The sequence below is a fragment of the Chlorocebus sabaeus genome, chromosome 1, assembly GCF_047675955.1.
Source record: "Chlorocebus sabaeus isolate Y175 chromosome 1, mChlSab1.0.hap1, whole genome shotgun sequence".
NCBI classification, from domain to species: domain Eukaryota; kingdom Metazoa; phylum Chordata; class Mammalia; order Primates; family Cercopithecidae; genus Chlorocebus; species Chlorocebus sabaeus.
The window spans coordinates 121278049-121296629 of record NC_132904.1 but is presented as its reverse complement, the minus strand read 5'-3'; the positions used below and the strand labels follow the sequence as shown (position 1 = coordinate 121296629).

Here is an 18581-nt window from a genome sequence, read left to right as displayed (position 1 = left end):
ATTACACTTGTAAAACGCTCAATAAAAGGTACCAATACTGTTATCATCAGTGTTGGAAGGTGCTTAAAACTTTCTGAGGAAAAAGGTTGCGATCAGCAGCCTTGGCGGTACTCTCATTATCGGTGGAAAGGAGAGCAGCCTCTTCCCTGCCTCAGCATCCCCCAAATGAAGCGATCAGGACCATGCGTTGCTTTAATGCAAACCTCTGACCCTGACCACCCTGCCAAGGCAGCTGGGACTTGTGATTCATACAATATGAAGATTCTAACAAGAAAGAAGGCACATCAGCCTTACAGGAGGCAATTTTATTCGAACTGGGAAGGAGCAGAGGGAGGACGGGAGGAGGGAGTGCAGATGGCCCCAGGGGGCAGGGGGGCAGGGACTCTGAGAACTCTGACACCTTGTGGGGTCAAGCCCTAGTGCCTGGCTCCAACCTCCCTATTTGTGGGAAAGAGCCAAGCAACCTCCTTTTCCATAGCCAGCCGGTCTGTAGACAAAATGCAGCAAAAATATGGTGACTTTTTGGCCTTCCAAAAAGTCACCCACTAGATGGCAAGATATGTGTCCCCCACTAGGCCATGAGCTTCTCTCAGGCAGGGACTTCATCTTATTAGACATTGTTTATTCCCAGTGTGCAGACCAGGCACAGTTTGCAGACAGGCAAAGAGGCCAATGTTGAAGGATTGTGTAGGGAACTGAGGAATGAACTAGCACAATAAGGAGATGCAAACTGGTTTCTTGAGCAGAGCTAGCGGCCGTCCTGGCTGTGCTGGTTCACCAGCCCACAAGTGCTGGGCATCTGCTGCATCCTGGGTGCTGGCAAGCAAAAGGTATCCGAAGTTAAGAGCCCACAGACTAGATGGAAAGAATAGGAGGAAAAAGCCTCTCTATTAATGGGAAGTCCGTGCTAAGCACCCCTTTGGTGAGAAAAGAAGAAAGTCCTTAGGGAAGGGGATTTCAGCTGGACTTTGAAGAATGGCAAAGCCATTCTAGGAGAGGAGAGGATGATGTTCCAGGCAGGAGCCTTGCACTAGGACTTGACTTACGTTTAAGCCAGTAGGATGAAAAGTTCTTCTACTGTTAACGACCTCCAGAGAAGGAAATCCTCCAGCCTTCCTTGGAAGAATAACGTTTGCTGTCTCTAAGGAGGCTTCTGTTGCTGGGCCCCCATTCGGAGTGGATGTCACAAATACACAGATTAACACACCCCAGTCTGATGGGGAGCTATGAGAAGCAAGTGCCACCCAAAACTGGCTAGTTGCTCTCTTACGAATGAGGATATAAAGCCCCTAACCACTCCCTGGTGCAGGTCATCACCGCCTGTCCCTCCCGGAACTGGTATCTCAGGATACACGCTGTGGGGGCCATGGGGTAAGTAGCAGCATTTAGCAGCTTCGGGGACAGGTGTGTCGGCCAGAACATTCCTGGCACCACATCTGAGTGGTCATGGGAGCAGTCCAGCTTGTACACACCTCAGACCACATGATTCCTGAGGACAGAGTCAAAATAGTCCTGGCCCCTGGACAGACCACGATTGGGTCAGTGCTACTTTTAGCACAACTGGCCAGGCCTGGGGCCAAGGACGGGAAGAAGAATCAAATGAGATCACGGCAAACCATCAAGCCACAGTGGTTGCTCTCTGCTCATTACTGGAGGGAACTCCCTGGAGTTGGAAGAGAAGGGTCCAGACAGTAGCTCTCTGGAAGCAGACAATCCTTCCTTGAAAAAGAAGGATACACAGCTCATGAAAAGCAAGGGAAAAAAAAGAAAAAGACGTACAGAACAGACTAGAAGACGACAGAGGCTTCTCAGGGACAGCTGGGGCCTCACACGACTGCGCAGTGCTGCCAGGGAGTAAAGGACCTTCAGAGATGGGATCGAGTCCTGACCCACCCCTTAACGCTGTGTGACCCTGGCACACGCAAGTGACCTTTGTTTTATGTCTTCCATCCTTAGATGGGAATAGCAAAACAGTGCCTACCTCTTGGACATGGGGATGATTTAACGAGACAGCGCAGGGTAAGCCTGTGTACTCCACTGACTCACTCTGTGCGATGCACTAAAGCCTCCAGACATCATCTAGTTGAATAGTCAAGGATTCTAGAGAAGGGAATTATGGTATTTACACCAAGTAGGTGTCTCACGGCACTGTAGTTGCCACCAGGAAGTTCCTCTGAAATCTGACCTCAACTCTTTCCCATCTCTCTCTGATACCTCCCTCCATAGCCCCATAACACAACTCTCATCTGGGCTAAACTGACGCTAAAAGCATCTTTCAATTGAAAGAGTGAGTTCTGCCCAGACATGGTTCAGAAGGAAGCTAAGCCAGTGCTGGTTCACAGGTCCCTGGACATTTCTTTCATGCACGGCCCATTGGCAATTGTCCTTCCACCTCCTAGCCATGCAGATCTCACCACGAGGTGGGCCAGGTCACCAAGGGACATAGCAGATGGGAAGCCGCAGCCTGTCAGTGTCAACAGACACTGGTAGAGCAGGGCTTGGAGCCTGATTCAGACCAGCGAGCCTCCATTAGGTTTCCTGCCATCAGCAGCACAGCGCCAGAGGCCACCACACGCTTTTCCCGTTCCTCTCCCTCTTGACGGCTGTGGGGCCACAGGCTGCTGCCAGTCACCACTCTGGGGTGGTTCCCTCTAGGAAGGCCAGAGACCCAGAGGAAGGCAGCCAGAGACCCAGAGGAAGGCAGCCAGAGACCCAGAGGAAGGCAGCCAGGACAGTGGGGAGCCCCAAAATGCCCACATTCTATCACATCTAAAAGGCCATCGATAGTGGGATGTACCCAATTTCAGAAATGTTAAAATGGGGAAAAAAAAAAGGCTTTTAGAATAAAGAGAAGCACAATAAGTCACCGAAGAAACTTCTCTTTCTGCAGTCATTGCCCTTGTTCAGGCTTTCCATTCTTTCATTTTTGTTCTCATTTTTATCCCTGCTCCCCTTAAAACTGTGAACGCTCAGAAAAATACAAAGAAAAGCAAACACCTATGTAACCACCCCCAGGTCAAAAAAATAGGATACGACCAGCACCCCACAAACCCCCTTCTGTCCCTTCCAAACGCTTCTCCAAAGATCTCCTGACTTTTACAGTAACCACTTTCTTGCTTTTCTTTACAGTTTTACTAACTGTGTTACATCCTAAACATGATGGCCTAGTTGACATCAGGTTTTTGAACCTGATGTAAATGGAATCATTCATCCACGCTGGTTCTGTTTTACTGTAATTGTTCATTTTAATCGCTGTGTAGTTTTCCACTGTGAAAATACACTGCTGTCCCATTCTTTACCTTCCTGCAATCTCAAAACTATTCTCTTTCCCTCCGGTTTCTGTGTCAATCTGTCCTTCACAATGCCAGCAAGATGGGTCCTTCTTAACCTCCCCCAATCCCCATCCCTGCTTAAGTGAAGCCCTCTTGGATGCCCCTTCTATGAGCTCTGAGCGCTGGCCCTGTCTAGGATTCTTCCTACTACAAGGGTGATCTGTGTAGTTAAACTACCTGTCACCCCAAGGGGCAGGCTGCAAGTGTTTTGGGAAAAGGGACCATGTCTTTCTTTTCAACCTACTTCACTGGCACCAAGGAAATACGTGTGGCAGGTGGTAAGTGTTCAGTACGTATCTGCTGAATGAACAAACATGGGGTCTTTGGAGTAACTGATGTTTCTCACCATTTCCTGTGGGCATCTGCGGGTTAGAGGGGAGTGGGGAAAACATCAGTGATTGGGCCCCCTGGGAGCTCCACCTAGAAACAGGTTGCTCTACTTACTAATAATGCTGCTTTTTCAATTATCGTTGAGCATATATTTGGGGAGGATGTGGAAGAGAAAAAGGGGGTACTTAAGAGTGCATTAAGGCACACTGGTTACCTCTCTAAAGAAGACTTGGAGGCAGTACTGTTAGAAGTAGGTGAGAACATGGACTCTGGAGTCGGACTGCCCGGGTTTGAATCCTTGTGTTGTCTCTAACCAGCGTGAGACCTCGGGCAAATTACTTGGTTTCTTCTTCTGTAACATGGGAGAGATAATTCCACCTGCTTCAAGGTTGTTATAAGAATTAAATGAGTATATGTGCATATATGTATGTATATATATGTATATAGGTGTGTGTGTGTATAGCTAAACTGATCAGTACCAGTAAATGACTTAATATGTGAAAGCTATTTAGAACAGTGCTTAGCGTACTCTGTGAGTGTTTGCTAAATAAATAACAAATAAAATAAACCTGTGGCTTGACGTATGTGGCTGTGTCTCTGAAGAAGCCACAGGTTGTTTCCTGGCAGATGGCAGGAGCCTCCCAGCAGCCCCTTCTGTGAGCGTACAAATACTCTCATTTCTTCAAATGGGTTTTTTTTTTTTTTTTTCTGCATGCCCCAACCCCTGTATACTATGATGGGGACATTTTATCCTAACCTGGGTCTTAAGCTTCTTGCGGAATGCTGTGAGGTTGTAAATCTCCTGCAGCCATTTTTCAGGTGGACTCTCTTAGAGCTGCAGGCCCTCTGGAGTGTCTTGGGGCTCAGTGCAACCCAGGGGTCTCCTGCACACCTTCCCTTTTCAGCTCCTCCATCCAACCCTGAAGCTGACTTGCCTGTTGTCGACAAGGCTCAGTCTTGGATGGAGAAGCGTCAATCTACCTCCTTCCCTGGGGAGTCACTGCCAGCAGGGCACACGCCCTGGGCCAGCGCCACACCAGGGGATGCCTCTGACAGTCAGCCATCACTCCTGGGGAGTTGGAGGGCAGCTTCTCTCTAGATCCCTACAGTGAAGGATGGGTAGGGAAAACCCTCACACCACAGGCAGGAGTCTGAGGGACATTTCTCTGGGACAAAGAGAGAAATGTAACCAAGAACCCAGCTGGCCTGACCTCCTGCCTCCTGGTAGCCTTACACTAAAGGCCTTCAGGCACAGATGCCTGAACAGCATCTGGAATGAAAACAGTCATGGCTGGGGTAAGGGGCCGCATGTGTTCCCAAGCTTCAAGAGTGAGAATAAGGGGTGAAGAGGATTTGATGACCACAACAACTTGGAGCGAGGGCTCACTCCCTTTGGCCAATAAGAATCATAGTGGCATTGATGATTATCTAAGAGATAATTGTCATCCAAAATGACCCCTCCTTTTTCTCTTCCTACCCAATCCTGAATCCTAGCCATCTTCATAAGACCCAGCCCAAATGCCAGCTTCTCCAACCAAACCCTGTTAACCAACATCTCAGTATTACACAGAGCTCTCAGGGTCCCTGTGTCCAGCTTCTCCCACAGGGCAGGAGCCCTTTTCAGCCAGCATATCCCAATAAGGTATCAGTGTGCAGACAGCGGTGTCCTCAGCCTGGGTGTGGCTTGCAGAGTCTGCAGCAGCAAGAGCTCCCTGGCTGGTCTCCAGGTGTAAGCAGCCTAGTGGGTTTGCTATCATTTTCTATGCATGCTCACATAAAAAGTGTCAGACAGTGGCCTGCAAGGCCACCATCGCTCAGTGCATAGCCCTTTGCTCTGATGGGTAGGAAGGCCTTTCTGTTGAACTCATGGCCACCCGCCAGGCACTGTGTTTTCTAACTTATTATCAGTCCTATTCATCACAGGTAGCATTTCTATCTCCATTTTATAAAGAGGAAAGCAAGATCAGAGAAGTTCATTAACCTGTTCCAGATCACACAGTAAGTAAAATTAGAGCTTGGACCAACTTCAAGCCTATCTGCCTCCAAAGTCCTTGCTCCGTGTGCTCCACCATGCTGCCATAAAGGAACAGGCTGCCCAAGCCTTCTTTTCTGCAGAAAAATATCCCCAGACCCCTCAGCTGCTCCTCACATGATATGCTTCCTGTTAATGTGTGTCACTGGAACAAATATCTCCCCATCCTGCCTGCCCCCTCTGAACATGATGTCAAAGAACCTTTTGCAACCTGATTCTACGGCCTGGACCCACTCTTCTGGCTCTTGAGCCCCTCGAGTGTCCGTGCTTGTATAATAGCACTTGATTACATCATGGGTTGACCTCTCCTGGCTTACGTGTATCATTTATTTCCCCAGTTATATGATCAACCCCCTTAGTGCTGAAATCATGTCTCATACCTGAAATTTGGGTGTTTGTGAAGAGTTACATTATTTGGAACTTAGATCATGTTTTTTTTTTTTTTTTTTTTCATAGACAGAAGTTATTCTAAAAACAGGCAGTTTTCCTGGCTAGTCCTAAAAGCCACTTTGGTTAAAGGTCTGTGTTCAAGTGGGGAGGGGTCCATGGGCTTCAGGAAAGATAGGCAAGAAACTGATCTCTGCTTTCAGGGTCAGAACCCGACTGGGGAAGACTCCATGACTGATGCATGTGAACCTTCAGCGTCTCCTTTTTGTGCCCTATTGACACGATGCCACAGTTCCTTTTCTCACAAGCCCCTGGGTTCTGTGTCACCCTATAGTCAGCATGCTGAATCTCAGGCCTCTGGCTCCCCTGACTTCAGGGTCAAAAGCCCTGAAACTATGTTCACAATGATCTAAATAAACTTTCATCAGATTCTCAAAAGATAGAGAGGCTTAGAGAGGTTGAGAGCAATTGCTAGAAACTTCTCCTCTGGCACCCCATTCTGGCTTGGCTCCTCAAAATGCTGTTAGAAAGTGTTTTAACCTTCATCTTCTACCACCAACAAGCACTGGCATTCTTCCTATTCTTTTTTTTTTTTAGATGGAGTCTTGCTCTGTCACCCAGGCTGGAATACAGTTGTACGATCTCAGCTCACTGCAAGCTCCACCTCCCAGGTTCAAGCCATTCTCCTGCCTCAGCCTCCTGAGTAGCTGGGACTACAGGCATCCAACACCACGCCCAGCTAATTTTTTGTATTTTTAGTAGAGATGGGGTTTCACCATGTTAGCCAGGATGGTCTTGATTTCCTGACCTCGTGATCTGCCTGCCTTGGCCTCCCAAAATGCTGGGATTACAGGCATGAGCCACCGCGCCTGGCCCCCATTCTTTCTTTTTTTAAATAAAAAACTCAGCTTTTTTGGGGGGAAATGTGGTGGGGAACAGGGTCTTACTCTGTTGTCCAGGCTAGAGTGCAGTGGCACAATCAGGGCTCACTGCAGCCTTGACCTCCTGGGCTCAAATGATCTTCTTACCTCAGGCCCATGAATAGCTGGGACTACAGGTGCCCACCACCATGCCTGGCTAGTTTTTTGTATTTTTGGTAGAGATGGGGTTTTGCCATGTTGCCCAGGCTGGTCTCGAACTCTTAGACTCAGGCTATCCACCCACCTCAGCTTCCCAAAGTGCTGGCATGATTACAGGTGTGAGCCACTGTATCTGGCCCTTTTTTTTTTTTTTTTTCCTTTTTTTTTTTTTTTTTTGAGACAGAGTCTCGCTCTGTCACCCGGGCTGGAGTGCAGTGGCTGGATCTCAGCTCACTGCAAGCTCCGCCTCCCGGGTTTATGCCATTCTCCTGCCTCAGCCTCCGGAGTAGCTGGGACTACAGGCGCCCGCCAACTCACCCGGCTAGTTTTTTGTATTTTTTAGTAGAGACGGGGTTTCACCGTGTTAGCCAGGATGGTCTCGATCTCCTGACCTCATGATCCGCCCGTCTCGGCCTCCCAAAGTGCTGGGATTACAGGCTTGAGCCACCACGCCTGGCCTTTCTTTCCCCTTTTTTAAACAGAAGAGGTCTCGCTATGTTGCTTAGGCTGGTCTCAAACTTTTAGGCTCAAGTGATCCTCCTGCCTTGGCCTCCCAAAGTGCTGGGATTACCACTGTGCCTGGCCCCATTCTTCCCATGAAGCTGATCTTAGCTGAGTAGGAATAGAAAAGCAAGCTTTTGAACTAATTCATACTAAGCTGTGAATAAATGATGGCCTCACAGGCTTTCATAGTCATTGCTTTTTACAGGGATTGGATAGTTTAAAATGTGTCTCTAATAGTGGAATTTCATTAAAAAAAATTAATCCTTAAAATATATGCAAGTGGAATTTCAGACAGTATGAGGAAGTTAAAGGAAAAGGTAGCAGACAAGATATTCTGGAACAAGAATAGGCCAGTCTCCCTAAGCCATTTTCTTGTTTTTTTCAGGGGTTCTTGCTGTCCTCCACAGGTTCCCCAAAAGTTTTGCAGTTTCTTTCAGCATTTTCCAAGGCAAAGCCAATGATGGGAACTCCCAAGGTGAGACTGGAGGCATTTGTACCAGTAGCGGTGCCTGTATCGGGACAAAGAACCTTCATGCCCAGCTGCTTGTTCTATTCTCACAACAACCTATGAGCTGGATATTGTGGCTCCTGTCTTATAGCAGAGGAAACGGACGCCTAACAAGGCCAAGCTCACCCCAGCTTGACAAGCTCGGTAGAGGGGGTGGTGAAACTCAACCCAGGTCCTGCTGCAGGTACCACGTCCTTTCCACAGGCTGTGTGGTTTCTAAGAAACACTGCCATTCCTATGTCAGGTGTGTGGATGGGTCCTGCAGGTGGGCCTTTGATAGGGATACAGCTAGGTACAGTCAACCCCCAGTATCCGTGGGGGACTGTTTCCAGCACCCCTGGTGAACACCAAAATTCATGGATGCTCAAGTCCCTGATATAACATGGTGTAGTATTTGCATATAACCTACAAATATCCTCCCATATACTTTAAAACATTTCCAGATTACTTAAAATAACTAATACAATGTAAATGCTACACAAATAGTTGTTATACTGTGTTGTTTAGGGAATAATGACAAGAAGAAAGGCGATACACGTTCAGGACAGATGCAACCATCCACTTAAAAATACATTGTCAATCCAAGGTTGGTTGAATCCAGGGACTCAGAACCCATAGACACAGAGGGCTGACTGTAATCCCTTCAAGACTTAACACAATGCTCTGCGCAGGGGAGGAAGCGAGGCATGCAAAGAATGTGGAGTGACCAAAAGCAACACCAAGGCACAGAGGCAACTGGCTGGGCTTCACCTCCACATGCCCTCCTTGGCCTGGAGCCCTGTGCAGCGCACACGCTGTTCCTGGGGTGCAGCCGCTCTGCCTCCCCCCAGCCAGAATGAACCCTGCATATGAGGTTCTCAGGTTGGGGGAAGGATAGATGGGCATCTGACAGAGTCTAAGGTAACACCAGGCACAGAATCACGCAGAGCATACCCGTCATGGCAGCAGGACTTATGAGCCAAGAAGCGAAAGCAACCCTAAAGTCCATCAACTGATAAATGAATAAACAAAATGTGGTTCATCTGTACCATGGAATATTCTTCAACCACAACATGGAATGAAGTACTGATACACTGTGCTAAGTAAAAGCAGCTAGGCCTGAGAGTCCCACAGTTCCATTCATGTGAAATGTCCAGCACAGGCAAATGCATAGAGGCAGAAAGTGAACTTGGGGTTGCCAGGGGCTGGCAGGTGACGGCTAATGGGTCCAGCCTTTCTTTTTGGGGTGATGAAAATATTCTGGAATTAGATGGTGGTGATGATTGCACAACTCTGTAAATATACTAAAAGCCACTGAATTCCACAGTTTAAAAGGGTAAATTTTATGGTACGTGAATTATGTTTCTATTTAAAAAGTCACACAGAGAAGGCCCTGGGTGCTTTTTGTGAACTCAGGCTTTGTGACCACAGCAGAGTTCACAGGAAGGCCCTGGAGCGAGCCCTCGGCTCCTTGTGGCTGAATGGAAGATGGGGTGGTGGATGGCAGAGTGCAGCTGGATGCCACGTCAGGCTTCTGAATGTGATGAATGGTGTGGGGGAGAGGTCAAAGGCAGCATCACTGCGAGGTCTGAAGGCTGGGACTGGGCATGTAAAATCCCTACACCTCTCCCAGGACGGGGCTCCACGCCTCCACTGAGAGTTGGGGTTCCTCTTTGCTTTACCTAGACTTTGCAATGGGAGCCGAGAGATGTCTGTGGTTTCTTGGGCCAATGTGGTGGGTAAGAGATTACAGCCTCCAGTTGCATAGGTCAGGGTCCAAATCCTGTGCCACCTGTCATCCATGTGACCTTGAGAAATGTTTTGCCTTCTTTGAGTGTCAGTTTTGTCACTGGTAAAATGAGGTGAATCGTATTACCTCCTCCTAGGGTGGTTGTGTGGGTTAAATGAGATGATGCGTTAAAGCGTTTAGTGCAGAACCCAGCACGCTGCAGTGGTTAATGCAGGAGAGGCTCTTCTGGTGGATGGCAGGGCCTGCTGGGGCCTGGTCTCCAGGATCTCCCACACACAGAGCATATTCTGCAAAGCGGCTCTTGTGCTTGGCTGGCAGCAGCACAGACAGATGCCATATTTTGGGATGGAAAGGAGCAGAATCACGTGGCAGGTCAGGAAGACTCCAGGATCTGGAGCAGAAGGGGCGGAGTAGAAGCTGGGGAGGAGGAACAGTGTCTACCTCTCCACCCTCCAAGAGAAGGACTGTCTGCCATGGGCTCTCAACCGACCTGAGTCTGCTATGGAATGACTGCTTCCAGCAGGAGTGTAGCCTCTTTCAGCCAAATGCAAGAGCAAGAAAATGTCACTGGATTCTTCAGGGACTCAGAGGCGAACAGCTAATGGATGAAACCATCCCAATCTCACTGCAGCCTAACAGCAAAAAGGTTCTGGAATTTCACCTCCATCTCGGGAGCCTTCTATCATCTGAATACTGTTTTGTGGCTGCCAGTGCAGCAGAACAGTAGAAATGACGAGAAGCCCCAGACCCAGGACAAAGGGAACCAAAGAATACAGACTTATACCCCAGGGAAAGAAGACAACAGAAACAACCAGTATTTGCTACAGACGTTCTCACAACCAATCCCTATTTAACAAAGTTTGTGGATTAATCGATGGCTTGTCCATTTCTCCTGTAAATCATTAGAATTGTTCTCCGCAGCACTCTGAATGCTGGAGATGAGAAGGCTGTTTTGTGGAATGTCTGTTAGCTACACTATCTGCTTATCTGAAAGCCAGCAGCGCTCGTATCCAGACTGGTTTATGCCAATTCTATGTTATTATTAATAAAGTATGTAAATTTCTGTAATTTAACAAACTCTTCTGTAAACCAATGAAATATGAGTACAAAAAGAGTCGCTGTTGATAAGTAGAAAGTTTTCAAAAGTCTCGAGGCCCAAATTTGCTTACAAATGCTGAATAGTTAGGATCAGATGAGACAAACATCAAGGATTGGAATACATAATAAAAATACGGAAAGATCTCGCGGACAGATTGGTTCCCAAATGTCAAAGTTGTAATTCCACTTTCCATTGAGGTGGAATTTATAGAAGTTACATTATAGGAGAGGTTTATGCAAGGAAGATGACTAACAATCAGAAAAAGACCTTAGTCCTGTATCAAAAGATTAGCAAATGAATGTATACGGTAAGTCCATCTTTTAAATTAAAGTATCTCTTTTGAATGGTTGTTTCTTTTTTAAACTAAGTTTTTCAATCAACCACAGATTAGTTGTCCCAACTGCACTGGATGTGAGAACATCGATGGCATATTTAGGTCTGTCCTTACTTCTTACCCTTTCTGCTCGTCTTTCCCAAAGCTGAGCAGCTCCTATTGGCCTGACACAGTGTCTCCCTAGAGTTGCGTTTTTCAAGAATTACAGTCTCAGAGTTGTTCCTCAGAGCAACAGTGAAAACACCAAGAGGGGATGTAAAGCGCTCACGTAAGTTTGGGAGAAGCGTCGAACCTTACCCCTCTTGCAAATTCACCATGCCCCTTTGTCCTGTAAGAATAAAACGAATACACTATGGAGGCCAAGGTGGGCAGATCCCTTGAGGTTGAGTTTGAGACCAGCCTGGCCAATGTGGTAAAACCCCACCTCTACTAAAAATATAAAAATTAGCCAAGCATGGTGGTGGGTGCCTGTAATCCCAGCTACCCGGGAAGCTGAGGCAGGAGAATCGCTTGAACCTGGGAGGTGGGGGTTGCAGTGAGCAGAGATCGTGCCATTGCACTCCAGCCTGGGCAACAGAGTGAGACTCTGTACCCTACCATGAAAAAAAAAAAAAAAGTCTAAACTTTCTATAATTCAGATTGGCCCAAACTTATTTCACCATGGAACCTCTTTTGGGGCGTGAGACCTCATAAATCCTGTAAAGCTTCATACCTTGGGAATCAATGCTGTAGGGCTCATAGAGGAATATAATGTATGATCCTTATTTTTGAGAAATTTATGACAGAGTCAGAGATACAAGAGAGGCACACACATCTACACAAAGAACGGGTAAGTCACAGTATCGTCAGTTACTCTTAGGGTCAAATGAGAGTAAAATCAGTAGGTGTTATAGTTGAAAACAACAAATCAGCCATCTACCTCTGATTAATATTCACAAAATTTGGGTCTTCAGCCTCCAAAACTTGCTCTTGGTCCATTATTCTAAAAAATTTAAAGGGAACTTATTTCTTAAGTGCTATATGCTAGGCCTGGCTCTTTATATATGTTTTCTCATTGAATTTTCACAACCATGGGAAATAAGTATTATCTTCTTCTTCTTTTTTTCCAAGAAATAGAATCAGGGTAATCACACTGCTGGTGGGAGAGCCTCAATTCATACCTCGATCTGTCTGGTTTCAAATCCTGTCTTCTTTCTACTGTGCCTAGTTATGAAGAGCCTGTAAAGCCTCTTTCCTGAAGCAGCTGGGGTTTGGTGAGGGTGTGTCCACATGTGCATGGCTGTGTGGCCCAGGCGCGGCCTGCCAAGCCAAGGACAGCTGGGTCTGCTTGTTTCCCTAGAGCAGCCTGGACTTCTCATTCTCTTCCTCCTCCTCAGTCCCAGAGTTCTGAGCTCTGACTTTAGAGGCCCAGTGGCCACTCCCCTTGCCTCTCTAGAGGCCACTGTGATGAACTGGGGGAAGACTCTGCCAATGTTAAGCGCGTCATGAATGGCACCTGCACCTGTACACACTGCCAGGCTAGAGAAGGCAACAGGGGTGGGTGGCAAAGTGTGGGCAGAAAGCCCCTCCTCATGCCTTTCGGCAAGTCCTCTACCCTATCCCTGGTGCTTTCTGTAGAGCCAGCCTGGGTCCTGCCTTGCTCTGGGCTCAGCTACTACCTCCTCTCTTCACCTCCCCTTCCTCTGCCTTCCCAAGTCTGGGTGGAAGTGACCATGGAGTGGAAAGACAGGACCCTGAGCTCTGCAGGGAGGCTCACGAGGAAGTGGGTGAGAGAGCGGGGCATGAACTGAGGTCCCAGGTGAGAGGCCAGGCACGGCCAGGAGGGACAAAGATGTGTGACCCTCCAGTCTCAGGCTAATGACTCCCAAGGGTGAGCTGCAAGTGGGGAATGGAAGGTAGTGAAGGGGAAGGCCACAGATGGGGGGTGGGAGTCACTGAGCAGGTGCTGACCTGGACACCTGGGCTCCTGGGCAGGGGAATCTGCCTTGCAGCTTCCTCTCTCCTCTTGCCTTTTTCCCCCTTCAGAAGTGAGGTTGTAGGTATGTTCACGACAGTCTTCAAAAATGCATGGGGGTGGGAGGTGGGGAAGGAAAGGGAGCATTTATTAAGCAACTCAGTGTGCCAGGGTCCTGGCAATCTTTCATTACTTCATCAGTCTTCCTAAGACGCAAGTGTGGCCAAGTTGCAGGGTAAAAGGTAACTGAGATTTGAACCCAGGTTCAGCTGCCTCAAAAGCCCATGAGCTTTCTAGCACACCTGTGACCCTGCATTGTACGTCACCCACCACAATGAGTGGAGCCAGATTTAGCTCCACTAGCAGTTGGGAGAGGGTGATGCTTTAATCTCGGTTGTGCCAGGTCAGCACACAGAAGATGCGTCCTTCCCTAGGGAGCCCCCTCCTCCCACAGGTAGGCTGGGAGCTGTGACATGGACACTGGACCCACAGGCCACTGAGTCCATCTGAGCCCCCTGGCTCTCGGGCAGTTTGGAAAACCAGAAAGGCAGGAGACCTGGGCATTCCCCCTGTGCACTCCAGCCACTGACTCAGAGCTGCTACATAGAGACCTGAGGTTGGACCTGCTGCGGGGCCTCTGGCCTCATCACCTAGGCACAGGAGTCCCTCCAGCGTCCTCTCCTCACCTTAACTCCAGCATTCCAGCCCCTCCTCTCCAAATTAGCTTTCTTATCTGGAAACTGTAGGTCTTCAGACTAGTGAGTGCTTTCAAAATGTACTCACTCAGCAAACCACTGGGGCAGCCCCACACCCCCAGAGGCGAGGGGATACTTCTGGGGAGATGCCGAGCTCTGGCTCTCATCTCTTGCTAGGAGGTGATCCTTCCAGCCTCCTGGGTGCACAGGAAGGTCCAGCACTTCCAAATCAGAGCCCCCAAGACCCAGTCAGTCTTCTGCTGCCACTAAAGTCTGAGAACCACTGAGGCCTGGTCTCCATGGCTTCTGAAGGCTCTCCCATTTCAGACAAAGGGCTGCTGATGGACTAACTAGTTTCCATGGCCCATTTGATTTTTCTCCTCCCTGGAGAAGGATTTCCTCTTCCTCCTGGTTTTTCCCACAGTTCTCCAGCCAATGGATCCTCAGTCCCTTGGAATTTGTCTTGTATCTGTGTCTGACTGTCTGTCCTGACATGCCAGGGCAGGAGCTCACAGATTAATGGAAGCCAGCCTGTGGTCACAGCACCTACCTCCCCACCCCAGAACACACACACACCAGCATACACACACTCGGCACAGTCATTGGCCTTTATTTACGGCCACAGCCCTTGAAAGTGGTGTTAGGGGATCGCAATTATGAAGTCTCTCCTGACATTCCACCAAAGGCTTGTCTTTTGCAACTAACGCTGCACACAGACACACAGCAACCACCACACAGTATGCACTTTATCAACACTCCACTGTAACCCAAGGTAGTGGGCCATTTTATAAAAGGAGCTGCTGAGGCTTATGAAATAAATAGTGCTGTGTCCTGGAACTGAGCTGTGACGTGAGGAGCCAGGATTCCAGCCTTGGCCCCCATCTCCACCACACAGCGCTTGGCTCACCCAGTGGGGAGGACTCAGGAGTCCTGGCAGAGTCAACACGTTCTCCCATGGGAGATGGGCACGGTGAGCGCGGCTGTGGCAGGGGGAGGGCTCTGGACCAGAAACCACCCACTCCCCACAATGACCCTCTCTCTGTTCACGGAACAGTGTGACACACCTGCCCAGTACTTGACTCTTCGGCATGCGCTTGTCCCCATTACCCCATGTGTTGCCACATTTTTTCCAGACAGCAACAGTAGCAGGTACTAGAGAAAGTCTCCCAGCTTTAGGTCCCACCTGAGCCCCCCCACCGGCCTGGCCTCCAGATGTCATCCCTATCAGAGAGCGCGCCCCGAGGCCACGCCCTCTGTCTGTGGGTTTGGAGCTGACAGCAGAGACTGGTACCCATGTGGTGGGTTATTCATACCCCATGCCGTGACTCCACACCCCCAGGACACACACACTCACCATGAGATGCTGGAAGAGCCAAGAACGCATTATATTGGTGGCATGCTTGGGCAAGACTCCTCGTTTGTTCTTGGACTTCTTATCCTCATTGTCCAGGAGGGAGGTGAGGTCAAGGTTAACCTTCAGGGCACGTGGAGAGAAAATCAGCATCAGCAGCCTGTGAGGCCAGCGGCTAGGGACCTGTTGCCATAGCGACGGCAGGCTCGGCTGCCAGCCCCTTTCCCGGCTCACTCCTAGGGCCCTGGGGAGGTCACCTTTCCCTCTCACCCCATGCCAGCCCCTCAGAGAGTGGAGGTGAGGCTCGGGTGATGGGAGAAGGGAAGAAGGATAAGGAGGAAGAGATGGGGCAGGGGGAGAGTGAGAGAGAGAGTGAGAGAGAGAGAGAGAGAGAAAGACAGAGGAAACAGGGCCATGCAGAGAGAACAGTAGGAGATATGAATTTGCCATAAGCCGTCAAGTAGTTATCAGCATTTCTGTGGTACTTTCCAGTTTGCAAAGCACTTTCCTATCCATCACCGTGGTTCATTCTCACAGCAGCCCTGTAGGTTGGCTAGGCTGTGTGCAGTTGCTATTAATCCCCCTTTTATCAATAAGAAGTCTGAGGCTCAGAGAGGTTAGGTGACTTATCCGAGATCCCAGAGTTAATGTCAGATCCCAGACTCTGACTTCCGATCTTTCTACTCTTCCTTTGTGTGTGCACTCTCTACCACTGAGGGACACAGCAGCTCAGTCTGCAGACAGGAATAGGAAGTGCAGGATCCTTTGATGTAACCCCAGGAGGGAGGCAGCAAAATCCCAGGAGTTGATAAAACCTTTCCAAGACCCAGCTTCTTATCTGTAAAGTAGGAGTAATGATACCTCTTAGAGGATGATGAGGATTCAATGAGTCACTCGTGTAAAGTGCCTGGCAGATAAGAAGCGATCACAGGTGCCCTAGCCCACACCATGCACATGTGCACACACCTACACACACTCACCTGTGTGTTCTGGATCTGGATGGCTCCCTGGGGGATTGCTTGGGTGACCACCTGACCCTGGGAGGTTACCATGGTAACCGGTTGGTATAAGGCTCCACCTGAGGAGACAACCAGTTTTGGGGTCCCCTGCCATGGGAGTGGGTAGGAGCAAGGGCAAGCAGGGTTCCCAGTTCACTTGGCACTCACGTGTAAAGACCCTCTACTTTGGAGCCCTTGGGTAGCGAGCTATGGCTCTTCTGCTTTATGGGTGGCTGGGGGATGGTGTCTACAGCCTAGGGAAGAGCCCCTGGTGGGAGGTGCTTCAGGGAAGGGACAACAGCCTTACTTGGTCCTCCCAGGGGCTCATGAGATTTTGACCCAGATTTGTTCTAAACCATCACAATTGGGTCTTGGTGCTAACTGTCTACAAACTTACAGAAAACTTTAGTCAAGAAACTGAGCTGGGAGCCCCTCCCTCGGTGGAGGACACCCCCCCCCCCCGAACCGCCTCAGGGCCACCCTTTCTCCTCCCAGGGAATTCCCACAATTCCCCTTCCCGGTCTTTGCACCGACCTGACACGACTTGTGAGTTGACGGTTGTCATGGCGATGTTGCCCTGCTGGAGCGCTGAGGCTGGGACCACAATTCCCTGGGGGTTATTGGAGACTCCAGACATGGAATTGGGGGAATTCTGCAGGAGGTCCTGGCAGTGAGGGAGGCGTGGTTTGTGACAATGTCACTGACAGCTTAGACCCTACAGCCCCAGAGTCCTCTTCTGTCCTTTCCCCTTCCTGCCTGCCCCCCTCCTTCCTTCTAGCTCCTCCCAGACCCAGGTCCAGAAGGCAATTCTCATGGTTTCCTAGAAAGAGTGAATAAGAGGGTTCAATTAAAAAAAAAAGAAACCCAAAAGAGTCACCCTTTTAACCATTCCATTGCCCTGAAAACCTAAGGCACAAATTATCTGATAACCCATGGTCTCCTCCTTGGCTATACTTTGAAATCTCCAGTAACGATGCTTGGGTTCCAATCTCAGAGTCTCATTTAATTGGTTAGGAGTGTGTCCTGAGCTCTGGATTTTTTTTTCTTGATCAGATCCATCACATTCAATGGGCTCTGGGTTATTAAAAGCTCCCCAGGTGATTCCACTGTGCAGCCGGGACTGAGAAACTGGCTTCACCTGGTCGGCACCTGCTCCTCCTTCAGCCACGCTTGTCTCCTGATGCTTTCCCATCCCCCGGCTCCTCTCCACACACCCTCCATCACAGGCCCATCACACTAGGCTGCACACACAGAGCAGCCTCCAGTTCTCACCTTTGTATCCTTAGCACCTAGCTCAGGAGACTAAAATCCATGTTAAGAAAGCAAGTGAAAGCTGCCCTAGCCTTCCCATAAGCTGTCTTCTAAGGGTGTCTCATATGAACCTCAGCCACCTATGGCACATGGCATCGATTCTGTTCTCTTCCTCAGGATCCCCACAGGATTCCACTGGAAACAGATTCCCCTCTCCCCACACTGCCAACCAGCACGGAACCCTTGCCACGTTTCTTTGCATTAGCCCAGGCAGCTAAGACATGTTTTCCTGGCCCTCTGCTCCCCTCACCATTCCCAGTTAACAGCTGAGTAAAGAAGTCCTTGGACTTGCTGTGGAGCCCTCCCTGCCTTCTAGGGAGCCTGCGCTGGGAGGCTGGGTGCTTGGAGAGAATTTGTGAGGAAGGAATAGGATGTGGGAGAGGTTAGGGGCTCTAGGTTTGGAGAAGACAAAAAAGGCAGCGAGAGAAGTGTGGGAGCCTCAGGAGGCTGGCCTGGGTCTCTTAGCTCCTCCTAGCCATGGCTCCTCATCTGAAGACGGGCGTGAACCAGTTAACAGGTTCAATGGCCATTTAGGTGACATTCACATGCTCAAATGCTGGAATCATAAGGCGTGAACTGCAAGGATTTAGAGACAGGTAAATGGTCAAGGAAATAGACAAAATAGGGGAAAAAAGGAGGCCCCTAGCTTCCCAGTTTTTGTTTTAGGACTTGAAGAAGCTTAGGTCTCCAGCCTCCAGAGCAAGTCTAGGGTTTTGAGCCCAGAAATCTGTGTTTGGAGGAAACCTCGAGCCAGCGACTGCCTACCTGTAGCAAGAGACAAAGGCAAAGTGTTACAGCCCTGGGGGACAGCCATGGCGAATCTCCTCCCAGACCCTGACGACACAGAAACTGGCAGAGCCTGTCAGGAAGTGGAAGTCGGCACTGATTTATACGTCTCACTCGATTCAGCTGATTAAATCCCCCTTGGCGTCTCCTCC

At 49.3% G+C, this 18581-nt stretch overlaps 1 protein-coding gene across 3 annotated transcripts in view; it reads right to left on the bottom strand.

The window, feature by feature from the left end:
• Window positions 1-18581, bottom strand: part of PKNOX2 (PBX/knotted 1 homeobox 2) — a 269332-nt gene that overhangs the window by 5980 nt on the left and 244771 nt on the right. For 2 of the 3 annotated variants that reach the window (XM_008021384.3, XM_008021385.3), the window contains 3 exons: window positions 16867-16996; window positions 16315-16412; window positions 15338-15457 (listed from right to left, as the gene is read on the bottom strand). The exons of the other annotated variant lie outside the window; for it this stretch is intronic. In XM_008021384.3, coding sequence (XP_008019575.1) covers window positions 15338-15457; window positions 16315-16412; window positions 16867-16996 — 348 coding nt within the window. The remainder of the gene's footprint in view (window positions 1-15337; window positions 15458-16314; window positions 16413-16866; window positions 16997-18581) is intronic. 3 annotated transcript variants of the gene reach the window in all.